The 14,273-nt window shown below is 40.1% G+C and overlaps 1 protein-coding gene across 1 annotated transcript in view; it reads right to left on the minus strand.

The window, feature by feature from the left end:
• Positions 1-14,273, minus strand: part of LOC116507718 (kinesin-like protein KIF28P) — a 37,484-nt gene that overhangs the window by 3,789 nt on the left and 19,422 nt on the right. The window contains 9 exon segments of the mRNA XM_032216043.1: positions 1,607-1,713; positions 5,566-5,732; positions 5,982-6,116; positions 7,042-7,316; positions 8,047-8,154; positions 9,299-9,417; positions 9,860-10,004; positions 13,238-13,361; positions 14,178-14,232. Of these exon segments, the coding sequence (XP_032071934.1) occupies positions 1,607-1,713; positions 5,566-5,732; positions 5,982-6,116; positions 7,042-7,316; positions 8,047-8,154; positions 9,299-9,417; positions 9,860-10,004; positions 13,238-13,361; positions 14,178-14,232 (1,235 nt within the window).

Here is a 14,273-nt window from a genome sequence, read left to right on the forward strand (position 1 = left end):
ATATTGCATGAGCTAAAGACTAAAATCCCATCATACAGTCCTACGTTGGCTATCCTTCAAAAGCAATAGCTGCTCACTTCTGAAAAACAATTCCATAGTTGAGAACTGAACGTATAAAGGCACATCTGTTTAAAGTTTGCCAAGTTAGGAGCATGACCCTAAGCCACCCAGAGTTATTCTGTGGTAAGATGAGCAGCAATAAATTTAATTAATCAATAGCAAGATGCAGCCCTAGTAAGTACATGAAAATTCCCAGAAACCACATGGAAAGTTCAGGCCTCAAGTTGGGAAGTCTTCTTAACCTATTTCTCCTTTATCAAGCATTCTCATATTTCTGTTTTCCTAACAGAAGAGGTAGCCTTTTTCTGATTCCCTACTTTTACCTTTCTGCTAGTTTCTTCGGGATTTAGGTCAGAACTCGTGATGTTAATTCACCCCTTAATTCACCCCTTTCTTCTAGCACCGTGATGGCGAACCTATGGCACGTGTGCCAGAGTTGGTACACAGAGCCCTCTCTGTGAGGGCGCATGCTGTCACCAGCTGCTCTTCTGTTTCCGTCACGCACATGCACACCAGCCAGCTGGTCTTCACAGGCACTGGAGCACTGGAAAACAGCCTAAAAAACAGCCCCAAAACCGGCTGTTTCCTGGGCCTTTACCAGGCCATTTTTGGGGCATGTTCCAGGCTGTTTTTCGGGCCTTTTTCAGGCCATTTTTCGGGCCTTTTTCCAGCTGTTTTTTGGGGTGTTTGGGGCCAAAAAAAAACCCAGCCTGAAAATAGCCCTGAAAATGGCCAAAGCCAACCAAAAAAACAGGCATGTGTGCACCGGTCAGCTGGTCCTAAGGTTTCCGGTGCTCCGGCGCACACATGCACACATGTTCCGGTTTGGGCACTTGGTGCCGAAAAGGTTCACCATCACTGTTCTAGCATATCAATGGGATTTTTTCCCTTCCTTTTAGTCCTGATCCCTTTATCATCTATAGTAATCCTGGCAGCAGTTCGATATTGGTTGCTCTTCCAAAACTCTGGGACGGACAGTTGCCAACTTATGGCACGTTGGGAAATCTGTTTCTATTATGTTGCAAGGGAGCTGTGATACTATTCCTACAATAGTGCTTTTTCCCCATAAACATTTGTGCAAGATTGAATGTCAGTCCTGAGGATATCCCAAATGATGTGAGAATGCAATGGCATCAAACTACACTCTTCAGTAAATCTCCCATTAACTGTTGCCACAACGATCTCCTCCAACCTTTGAAGATTCTGAACAGTGGGTCAAGAAAGTAGGGTCTTTCTGTCCAGATGATCCAATTCCAGGCAACATTTCCAGCCTTATCACACATATATAACATGTTATACCACCAGTCCCACTGTCCCACTCCAGTATAACTTTATACTTCTTTCTCTATTCGCTTAACCTTTTCTAATTGTGGCCTTTCCCCAACAACCTTCTAGGATCCTCTTCCCCCTTTCCCTGGACTCCCTCCTGCCTCTGTTTCATGCTCCTTCTCTATTCAAAATCAGGCCAAGCACATAAAAGCATGCATTATTTGAGCTGTGTAGAAATGAAGAATACACTATTTTTAACTGCTGGTCACACACTCACCAGATCACCTCGTATTAAAATCCCCGCTTTTGGATTATCGATAATATATGAGCCTTCGCTAATGACAGCCATGCCTTCCTCAGTAGAACACAATTCTGCACATCCTTCTGTAGGAGCAGGAAAATATTGTTACTTAAGAAGCATGCATTATTTTCTAGCTGAAAACAGGATCATTTTGTGTCAATATCATTTATTTTTCTATCAGGGATTCTGAGTAACCTTGAAGTTACTTGGACTGATATGCCCTTAGGCTTCAGAATTTTATTTTACAGATTCTTTACATCATGCTCCTAAATAAATTAGCCTCAGCTATCCCGGGTGGTCCTTCTTCGCCTCTCACCTGATGGCATATTCTGCTACTTAAGGTGCCTGCAGGCATCCCACTCCTAGCCAACAACTACCATTATGATATTGCTCATGCTCAGTATCCTAGGGAAACAAGGAAGCATGATAGAGGACCCAGTGTCATCTAGGAAGGCTAAGCATGCTGGATGAATGACATCCAAGTGATGTCATGCAGAGTCACTGATCAAAGAGATGAATGGCTTTAAAACTAAATAAATAAATAAATAAACTGTTTCCAACAGAACAGTCAGAATTTTGTAACTGTGGCCGTCTAATAATGAACAAGCAAGATGTAATAAAGAACCAACCAACAGTAAAAAGAATTGTGCATTTGGTCCAAAAGTCAATAGTACAACTTTCTACACTGAAAATTGAACTTGATCTGGTATAGTATTGTAAGGTTTTTGAATTCAGCTCAGAATCTGATCATTCCAATGTAACTCTGAACATGAGGTATTGATTATCAGTTTTTATTTTCTGCAGAAAGCAAAAAGACTTGATGGCATTTTTGTCTCCCACCTTAACAGAGCAGGCATAGAGAGAGAAAAAAAACAGGCTTGAGCCTCACCGTCTCGTGGGAAAAAATCTTTTTATCAAACTTCTTATAGTCTTACATAGCTTGCACAGCTCATCATAGTGTTAGAAACATTATTTCATGTTACACAAATATCATGATTTTTCTCAGTGCACTGAAAACAATGGACCTTAGAAGAGGAAAGAAATACATTTGCTGGGATATAAAACAGAGCTTTGTTAGGGAATGCTGAACACACATTTCAAGTTACAAACAAGGTTGCTTGACACAATCCACTTGTTACTTTACTAGGCTAAGCTTGGCAATTCGCCGAGAAGTTTTATCTATGAATTTGGCATGTTAGGTTACAATGGAGCTTCTCTCAACAGCAATTTAACAAAAGCTGAATTAGGTTACACTCTGTGTATGCTCTAATCCTTCAGAAGTCCTTTCAGTATATATGTGGTATTATTCCAGCTGTTTATAATGCAAAATGATCTGCAATGCTTAGAAGCCACAGCCATGGGAATAAAATATGATATTATTATTTTCTTCCTTTCAATTATTGTATTGTTTCTGCTTAGTTTAATATTTATTAGGTCTATTTGGCCAATAAATTCACAGATACAGGCATAATACATATATCTGTACTTATAAACATACATATATACGTTTTTATTACTTTTTTCCAAAGACTAGCTCTTTATATCAACAAGCCAAAGTAGGGTGGGGAATCTTTGATAGACTCTTGATATTCCTGAACTATTGACACAATAAGCCTGGCTAAAGGTGAGGCAAGATGGAAGTTTAGTGCACCAACATTTGGAAGGCTACAGGTTTTCCATTTCTAAATAAACTCTATATCAGTACACTGCAAGTACCTTCTAGTTGAAGGGAACAAGGTAAGGAATAAGGGAGTAAGAATAATCTGTTGGATTGCATGGTGGACTCTTGATCAGAAATCTCTTGCCTCTAGTAAAGAATAGTTTTTGAGCGTTCCATGGGTAAAGTTGGAGTTGGTAGCAGCCAAAGATTACACAAACCAGTACTCTTCCTAGTGTTAGCAGAGAATTCTGCATAGGGGACACAGAGAGCTAAAATACTTACTAAAAAGTATTATGTGAAAGCCTTGGCGGACCAAAGTTATGATCAGTGATGGAAGCCAGCATCTACTGTACGAGTCCACCTGGTGACAATCATGGCATTGGGAAGAATGCAATTTAGAATGTAAGATGAGATCATTCTAAACAGCTTGAATGAATGAGAACAATGGACATGTTGTGTGTTTCCAAAACTGAGAATGATTCAATAGATCAGAATACGGCAGTGTCTTACAGAGGTGGGAGGCAAGGAGGATTAAGAAACTTCCCAACAGTGAGGACAATTAACCAGTGGAACAGCTTGCCTTCAGAAATTGTAAGTGCTTCATCACTGGAAGTTTTAAAGAAGAGGCTGGACAGCCACCTGTCTGAAAAGCTACAGGGTCTTCTGCTTTAGATAGAATTAGATAGAAATCTTTGTTAACATTTCATTCTGATTCACGAATCACACGCTGTCCAATTTAGTTAATTATTGAATATTAAATTTATCAATAACAGGTTTTGAAACCTGTAACTCTAACACAGATAGTCCTTGACTTACAACTGCAATTGGGACTGGAAATCTGGTTGTAAGTCATTATTGTCGTAAGTGATTCCTAACAGAATGAGTGGAATATGAACATAAGGAGAGAACATGGGTGGGAAAACCATCAAGATTACATAGTATAAAATCGCTGCATGAAAATAAAGAGAAATAATTATGCTACAGAATGACGGTCAAGTTTGTGAAGTTATGCTAATGAGAAATATGAAAAAGGAAGTTTGCTGGAATGATAAGTAGAAAGAAGCTGCGAATGAGAAAAGAATGCAAATAAGAGAATGACTGCAGAAGAAAACTGAGGATGAGAGGAAGCTGTCACAGAATGTGTACGGAGAGAAAAAAGAAGGTTGTAAATAATGTAGTCCACAGAAGCAAGAGTCACTAAGGAAAAAAAGCAGCAAAGAAAAAAAAGCAGCAAAGTTAACGGAACCTTTCCATGTGTTAAGTTAGTAACATGGTTGTTAAGTGAATCTGGATTCCCCATTGACTTTGCTTGTCAGAAGGTTGCAAAAGGTGATTACATGACCCCGGGACACTGCAAATGTCATAAATATGAACCACTTTCCAAGCATCCGAATTTTGGTCATGTGACCATGGGGATGCTGCAATGATCGTAAGTGTGAAATGCAGTCAGAAGTCATTTCTTTCAGTGCCCTTGTAACTTTGAATGATCACTAAATGAACTGTTGTAAGATGAGGACTGTCTATTCAGCCTACTACATGTGTAAATATCTTGAGGCATAAGACAGTGTTGAGGGAGTTATGCTACTATGCTAGGTAGCATAGTCAGCAGCAGGGGTGGGCTGCCGGCGGTTTGCAGGGGTTCAGGAGAACCTCTAGCTAAGATTCTGTGCAGTTTGGAGAACCCCCAAATCCCACTCCTGGCTGGCCCTGCCCACTCTGCCCCTCCCAGGAATCCCCAAGTGGCCCGTTTTGGAAGCAGGTAAGTGCAGGGCGCATGTGGAGTTCGGGCCTGTTTCTGGCCTCCAGAGTGCCTCCGGAGCCCAGGGAGGCCGTTTTGGCCCTCCCGGAGGCTTGAGAAAAGCATCTGGAGCCAAGGGAGAGCAAAAACACCCCTGCTGCCATGGTGCAGGAGGCCGACTAGGCTACGCCCACCATGGCCATGCCACCCAGCAACCAGGCAGAGGACCACTTGCTAAAATGTTAGAAGCCCGCCCCTGGCACAGAAGAGTCTTAGGTAATAAATGGGAAATTTAAGGAAAGGGTTGATATTGATCAGGAAGTAAGAACCATATATATGATATCCCTTGGTGCAATGTTTTGAAGCCTTTCTGCAAGCTGAGGTTGCCAGAGTAGGCTAGCAAGCCCAAGAGTACAGGATTTTTTAATGTTTCAAAAAAACAATAAAAGACAGGTTTATACCATGTATTTGTGTATATGGACATGAAGCTTATCAAGATGCAAATGTAATTTAACAACGCTGAAATTAAAAGAATACCTTGAAGTCCCCACAAGTCAACAATTAAAGCATTTCTCTGTAGATAATTCAAAAAATCTTGGGAAACCTTCATGGATGAAAATTGAATCAATTCTTCTATTTTAGGATTTGCGTTTTTCCAAGCAGGTTTTGTGTATAATACATGTGGGAGATCATAAACTTTATATCTAAATATACAAAAGAAGCAATTGTTCAATGAAAAGTCAGTTATTTTATTACTATTTATTTTTGCACTCCTTTCCCTCTGAAAGAAGCCCAGAAACAAAGCTAAAAAGAATCAAAGCAACCTTCTTTTAAAGGAAAAAAATGAAATTGAGCATTAACCCTTAAAGGCACATACCTTCAACAAGACAATAAAAATGTGAGACTCAGAATATGTTCATTTTTAAATGATAAATGTAAAAAAAAAAGAATACCCAATTTGAATTCCCCTTTGGGCAAATTCTTTAATCCATTTAACTCCAAGGCACTGAAAAATGTGAATCTGGAAATCAATTCTTTTGCCCAGCAATTCCAAAGGGTCAATAATCATATCATCATCTGTCAAAGGTCTGTGGAGTGGAAAGAGAAAAAAAGGATAAGAGTAGTGCGAAGCATGTAAGAGACTAGTGACATTCATCCTGTCGGGATGTGAAGACCGCTATGAACCTGTTCCAACCCCTCCCTTTAAGATGGCTGCATGGAAGACAATAAAAAGGAATGCTTCATTTGTGATGACCTGGGGCAAGGCATGGAGGCAGCACAGTCAGCTGATAGTTTGAACTCCCCTTTATTGCTCCAGCTTTCCCCCAAACGCTCTCATGTTTATGGCAAATCCCGGAGCAATGCAATTACACACACACACACACACACACACACACACACACAAACACACACACTAAGCGTCCCTTTTCACAGCATCTCCTTAAGTCTCAAGTCTCCAGGTGTGCCTTGTGAAGAGAGATGGGGTGCTCTCCTCATGAGTCGTTGGGTTGGCCTGCACTGTTCCTGCCTCCTCTCCACTTTCCATGCTCGGGGATTGGGGGCGGGGGGGGGGGGGCGATCCTTGTTTATCACCTGAGCTTGGTTGCTCCTCACCTCCACTGCCTGCCCTCTCTTTCTCTCTCTCTTGGTAGTCCTGCCCTTGTTCTTCCCTGCTGGCAAGCCGTCCCAAGCCTAAGGGACCCGGGGCTGCCTCATCCTTCTCCTCCCTGCATTCCTCAGAAGCCAATGAGGCTTCTTCCCTCGACTTCCGTTGACCGCAGCTCCGGATCATCTTTCTCCAAGGACTTAGGCTCCTACGGGGCTATGACACATTTATCAAATAACCATTTATCATTCTATCCAAATTTGGACTTGTTAACTCTGAATTCTGAGTTATTCTCACTATTGAGGAAAATTATCTGCATTATGTTATACTTATCATGTTCCATAGGCCAGAGAAGAGCCTTTCCTGGGTCAATTTTTATCCTGCAGTTATGATACATAAATGCTTACCTCCCGTTTTGCATACATGGGATAATGTTGATCAATAGGATTGCTTCCTCCATTCCTTCAGAATTCAGAAGTTCTATTTGTTCCTCAAGCTTCATGCAATACGCAAGAGATTGGAGCCAGATATGAGCAGATCCGAGATGAATTGCCTCCACAGGATCCCAAAATGGATCACTCTCTTTGTCAACTTGTACATCTTCTCCATTTAAAAACTGCCGGTAAAGCTCTTCCATTAAGAATTTTCTGTTGATGAACTTGGGTTTTGACCAAATCCATACCTACAAAAACCAATTCTATTCTGTCTTAACTTTTTATACTCTGAAAACCACATGTATTGTTCAAAAAGATAGAGGCAGCATAGACAGAAATCTCTGCTTGGATCAAAAGTCCTGGAAATTGTTATAAATGTATGTCTTCACTTCCAGACTAATTAAGAAAAGAGAGGCTGAACACATGGTACATGATCATTATTTTTTGCTTTTGTTAATAAAAAATAAGCAAGGATTAACAAGTAAATAATCTGCCTTCCAAGTGAACAGTCCCTAGAGGTATTTGGCATTTTATTTTCTGAAGAAGAAGGATGACCATCAGAGTTCAGTTTTATTTGAACTAGGAGAGGTAGGAGTTGCAATGTGTCTGAAGTTTAATATCTCTTCTTTTTTTTTAACAGCTAACTGGATAATTATGCATGTATATTTGAAATATTTTTCCTATGGATATATCTCAACACATATGCTTTAATAAATACGTGGAGAAGAAAGAAGACAGAAGCAGCATAGATCTTTGTTCATGAATACCAAGAAAATCCAATATCATAATATATTTCTTTACATTTGAACAGCTAATTTGGAGCTTCAGCACTAGGGTCAACCTCACTCAAAATGAGACCAATCACAGCACCATAAATGCCTTTAGATGGGAAAAGAACATTCACAAGAAACTCAGACTGCAATTCAATGCTCTCTTGCAATAATGCAATCTTCTACTCATGCAGAAGTAGGTTCGTACCTGGTTAGTAACTTTGTGTTCTACTTTAATTATGATCTCTTTTTGCAGGTCATAACCTCTAGAGTCCGAGGATGCTAGATTTTTCACTTTCAGTTCTAACTTTAGGTCCTGTTAAAGAAAAGCTCAACATAATATTTTTGTTGAGTGGTACTTTGGCATAAATGTGGAAAGCTACCAAAAGCAAACTCTTGGATATTCTTGTGTCTACATATTTCTAAATGCTTTTCCAATGTTAGGTTCCTTTCATTATTCTGCAACATTATTTATTTGAGAGCCTAATCAGTCACTGTCAGGCCTGCAGTTATATTCCTTTTAGGATATTTGGCCTGCCACACTCTCTATTATTTCATTATGCTGTTTCATTAGTGTAGTAATTGGGTGGGGGGAATAGAAAGGAGTAGTATTGTGTGGAGTAGAATGTGTTGTCATTCCTTTCTAGAAGCCCAAGGTCATCTTTTGTCTCCACACCTCTGCATCTGACCGGAACCAGCTGGGTGGAGATGCCAGCATGGCCGAAGAAGATTGGATCATGTGATGGAATTATGGGTGTGGGGATAAGATCATGAACTTTCAACTGGGTGGAATCCCAGGAATCTGTTAGATTTTGGGATTCCACAGATGTGCCAACATGTCTATCTTATTAAATTGGAACTTTGATGAAAGTTTTGCCTTGGACTCTAATTTAATTCTGCATGATATTTGGAACACTGACAGTCACAACAATACCCTATTCTGTAAAAAAACATTATTGTTCTTATTTATTGAATGACAATACAATAATAGATTATATAACTGAATCAAGAGATGCCCTCAAGCTACTCATGTTCTTCCTAAGCATGTACAACTGTGCCAAGAATGGACTGTGCCACAGTTCCACATGAGACAAATACACACACAAGATTTCCATCTTGTGGTGACTGGGTTTCTCAGAACTATTCCCACAGCAATAATTTTTTTTTATAGTCAGTCAATTTTAAGTTAACTAACATGTCTATTTTGTTTATAAACTAGCTCTAATCCATTTTTCCCTTACATCAGAGGTGTCAAACTCGTGGTATCACTTCGTTGTCACGTGACGTATCACAATTTTCCCCCCTTCGCTAAACTTGGGGTGGGCATGGCCAATGCGTGATGCATCCGGCATCAGGCTGCGAGTTTGACACCCCTGCCTTACATCATGAGATAACTGCTGGGCTGCAACTCCCAAAAATCTAGCATATAATAAAGAGAGAAGCATCAATTTAAGCCATACCTTCTTCAACTCTATACTCATCTGATTTGCTTCAGCAACCAATGGCATCAACTTAATATAATCATGGAATGCAGCAAGGACACTGGGATCTGGCTTGCCATCCTTCCTGTTTGCAGCACCTTTCAGAAAAACAGCCCAGGGTCAAGACTAAACCAATAAAGTTGCCTGCATTTATTTATTTTTGAGAGAAATTAATAACTTATTGGAACATATATAGGATTACATCTTTTGCTAGCTTACATTGACTATCATATTGTGCAAACTTCCCTTTGTTGATGAGACAATGACCTAAGCACAGTATTACTTTAAGATTTTGGATGGTGCCCGCCTGTCAACTACAAGTTCATGTCCCAGTTCCATACTTTGCAAAATGCTGCATGGAATAGAGGGATAGGTCTGTTAGTCTCTCTGATTGTTATTAAGACATGGAGCCCCTTCAATCCTAGCTCACTGAACAGATCTTCAAACAATGAACAATGTTTACAATGAAAAAAACAGCACCTTGTTACAAGTTTCAAATTACAAACCTCGACAGGAGAATGATTACAGTCAGATGCTTACCAAGTTTGTCTACACTGAAGCCTTTGGCAGCTGCCAGCTCTGATTGAATGAAGTCGTAATCATATCTGCTCAGATCCTCACAGGTGCGGTTGATTGGAGGGCCAATGTAGAGGTATGCACTGTTTGATCCCAAAATTAGCCTGTCCTGAAGGATTGTATACACTATGCATGCTGAAAAGATTTCTATTTCATTGTAGTTTATAAGCTTATCAAAGACCAAAATTGTTAACTGAATATTCTTGTTTTAAAGCCAGGAAAAGGGTAAGAGACCTGTTATTTAAAAGGGACTGAAATGTTGTTTTTAAATTTATTTATTCTTTTTTTATTTTATTTTAAAATAATGACCGAGCAACAGAAAAAATAAAACCCAAAATAAAAATTCATACACTGTCAAAGAAGAAGTAAAAAACATATAAAAGCACTGAGCTCTTAAGTGAAAAGAACTCTTTCAAATGGCTTAACTACAAACTCAGCATGTGGCTTTAAGGCTTACGCCATCTGTTTCAGAGACGGTAGTCTATTTTTTTCACTACCGGTTTTGTAGCGGGAGTGCGTGCACATCTGGGAATCCACAGAACTTTCTGTGCATGCGCAGAAGGTCCTTGATGATGTTAGGGTGGGCGGGTGGAGCCTTGCGCCACCACCACTACTGGTTCGCCCAAACCGGTGAGAACCGGCAGCATACCACCTCTGATCTGTTTCCTTATAACATTAGCCCTTTTTTCTAAAATACACAGATAATACCAATGCAATATTAGCCTGCTTAAAACTAAATAAGGAACTTCTAATAAAATTACGTAATGAAGCACTTTGTGCTCTGTACAATGTACAATACAAGTGTCCAGTACATCCAAAATGAAAGATTCAAACCTCCAATTTATCCTGAAATGATTTTGCTATTTCTCATCTTGTTATCCAGCTTGCTTTGATATTTCTCAGTCCAGCTTCAGAATTATTAAATAATTGTGAAACCGCTGAGAAGAGGAAAAGAACCAGAGATCACATCTTGGATGTCTTTGAGGAAAGTGAGATGTGAGACTAACAAACCAATGAGTAAGTGTGCTGTCCAATTTCGGCTGCAATGGATTTGATCTGGAAGACTTTAAAAATGCTTCTGAGGACAAGTTCAGAACATTCAAGAGGAAGAGTCAAAAAGTAAAATTGGCTGTTTCAAAAGTAGTCTACCATATTTTTCGGAGTATAAGATGCAACTTTTTTCCTCAAAAAAGAGGCTGAAAATGTGGGTGCGTATTATACACCAAATATAGCATTTTTTGCCACCTAAAGCCACACCCCCTACACCAAAATGGCCGTACATACCCTTATGGAGGCTTTCAGAGAGTTCCTGGGGGCTGGGGAGGGCAGAAATGAGCAAAAAATGGGCCATTTCCCCCCCCCCCACAGCCCCCAGCAGCACTCTGTAAGCCTCCCAAGGCTATCATGCCTTTAAAAAAAAAAACAGGCCCGTTTTTGCAAAAAAATGGCCATTTTGGGGAGATTTGCAGACTGCAAAAACTCCCCCCCCCTCTTTTGGAAAGCTCTTTAACTGATTGATGAGAATTACATTGATCAAGTGCTGTGCCAGCAAAGTCTTAGGTGCTGCAGATTGTCAGTGATTTCCTTCTCCACCACATGGATAAATACACCTGGAAACATCTACCTGCCTACTCTCTCTCTTCCTACCTACCTACTGTATTTCTCTCTCTCCCTCCCTCTATCTACCTACGTATCTACCTACCTACCTACCTACCTACTCTCTCTCTCTCTCTCTCCCTACCTACTGTATTTCTCTCTCTCTCTCTCTACCTACCAACCAGTGGTAGGTTTCAAAATGTTTTAGAACCTCTTTTGTAGGTGTGGCCTGCTTTGTGGGAGTGGCTTGCCAGCCATGTGACTGGGTGGGAGTAGCTTGCCGGCCATGTGACTTGGAGAGAGTGGCTTGCCAGCCATGTGACTGAGTGGGAGTGGCTTGCCAGCCATTTGACTGGGTGGGTGTGGCCAAATTGTAAAATGTGATGAAACTCACTTAACAATGCTCTTGCTTAGCAACCAAAATGTTGGCTCAGAAACTCTGGCATTTGAAGCACGCAAGTCTTAAAGCTGTCAAGTTACAAGACCCTTGCATCACTAACCCTTTAGAAAAAAAACCAGGGGTGTTCAAACTTGACAGCTTTTAAGAATTCAACTCCCAGAATTCCTCCCCTCGCTCTTCATCTTGATGATGTGTGGACGGGCGTTGGGGGAGCTGGAACCGGTTCTAAACGGCACTGTAGATTTGTGGAACCTCTTCTATAGAAGAGGTTAGAACTGGCAGGAACCCCGCCCTGCTACCAACCTACTCTCTCTCTCCTTACCTACTGTATTTCTCTATCTCAGTCTCTCTCTCTCTCTCTCTCTCTCTCTCTTTCTCTCTCTCTATCCCTCTACCTACCAACCTACCTACTCTCTCTCTTCCTACCTACTGTATTTCTTTCTCTATTTCTCTCTCTCTCCCTACCTACCTACTTTATTTCTCTCTCTCTCTCTATTTCTCTCTCTCTACCTACCAACCTACCTACTCTCTCTCTCTTTCTACTTATCTACTGTATTTCTCTATCTTTTCTTTCTCTATCCCTCTACCTACTTACCTACACACTCTCTCTCCCCCTACCTACCTACTGCATTTCTCTCTCTTTCTCTCCCTCTCTATCCCTCTATCTACCTACCTACTTTTTTAAAATTTGCCTCTTCAAAACCTTGGTGCGTCTTATACTCCAGTGCGTCTTATACTCCAAAAATACGGTAGTTTCCTCATTACTTGAACAAACTTTGTTTTACTGAAACAAGATACTGGCAATGCCATCGTGTGGCTTAATTGTACTTACCCTGCTTTTTGAACCCAAATTTTGTCTTAGTCAACAAAATATAGTTAAAGAATTTACAGCATGTATGAACCCAATCTACTTTCCCTTTGATGCTTATATAATAGCCAAAGTAATAATTTTCTCTCCTAAGTATAATATTCTCTTGTGCTTTAGCTTATATGAGTTGTGAGTTCAGTTGATATCCTCTGGTATCTGCCAAGACTTTGATGATAAATTTCCTGTTTATATTGCCTGTATAAAATGCAAAACCGGAGGCTGCCAAAACACTTATTAGGCCATAATGTTCAACAAAATGTTCAGCTTGGTGGCCATAATACTTGTATCTTCTCTCTCTTAATGGAGACCGAGTTCTTCCCAAATGATCCTAAGCCTCAGTTTGAAAATCCAGTTTGCTTAGTAGCTGTAGCAAAGATGAGTTTCAAGAACCATCTGGTTTGTATTTGGGAACAACAGCATTCTAAGGTAGGAGACACACCAGGACATGGGGGAAATGACAAATCCACACAAAACTCACCAGATGCTGAAGTTTAGTTTTCACCACAATGGGTACTCCATTCACAATGACCTTACATTTATCCCAAGGAGATACAGTAACTTTGCCATCGGTGTACGTGAATGTTGCGTGTTTATCCAAAATGCTGGAAAAGAGCAAGACAAGCAATTCATACCAAAAGTCAAAGGTTTCCTGCTATAAATCCAGGACATATAAGACAGTTAGTAACACAACCATATATGGAACAAAGAAGACATCACTGGGAACGAGGAAGAGAAAATGAAGGGAGGACAATGTCCTCATTTTGCATATCACACATTTCTATTTCAGTCTCTACCAACACTTTCACATCTCACAACATAAGAGATTACCTCCTCCTACGATATCTTCTTATTTAGTCAAGCTTAAGATTTTTGAAAGGCTAAGGGCTGGAAAAGATAGAGCAATGTTTCAAAATGTTCAGCACTGTATCTGGGAGGAAATGTTTTAAAGTTTTAAATTTTCTTGTAATTATCTAAAGCTCATGTTACAATGGTTGTATGATTCCTGCCTCAAAATGGTGGCAGGAATTGTACCACAAATTGTAGTTGAAAAACACTGAGAAAGAAACGGCCCTGATGATCCATATGGGTCTGGAGGTTGTTATGATCCAATAGAAAAGGAATGGACATTCTAAGACAAATAAATATATTACATATAATTTGTCTTAAGAGTGTCTATTCCTTTCTTACATTAGGAAAACAACATCTTACACACTAAGCTATACAGAAATGCCTGGAATATCACAGTTGTGAGACAAGGAGACAAAGCTATTAATAAGTCTCTTATTTAATAAGCCTCTTAGCACACTTTTGTACCTGCCTGAATAATCATTGCACAAAAATACAGAGAACCAAATTATATCCTCACCAAGTTTATGCACTCTCTCTGATAGTGAGCACTAAATTGTTCTGATACATACCCCAAACCTCTGAGGATGATTGCGTTTGAAAGAGATTGGCCAACCTCAGAAGACCCTGAAAGGAAAATATTTGCTTGCATATTTGTGCCACACTGA

The sequence above is a fragment of the Thamnophis elegans genome, chromosome 4 (assembly GCF_009769535.1).
Source record: "Thamnophis elegans isolate rThaEle1 chromosome 4, rThaEle1.pri, whole genome shotgun sequence".
In the NCBI taxonomy this organism is placed as follows: domain Eukaryota; kingdom Metazoa; phylum Chordata; class Lepidosauria; order Squamata; family Colubridae; genus Thamnophis; species Thamnophis elegans.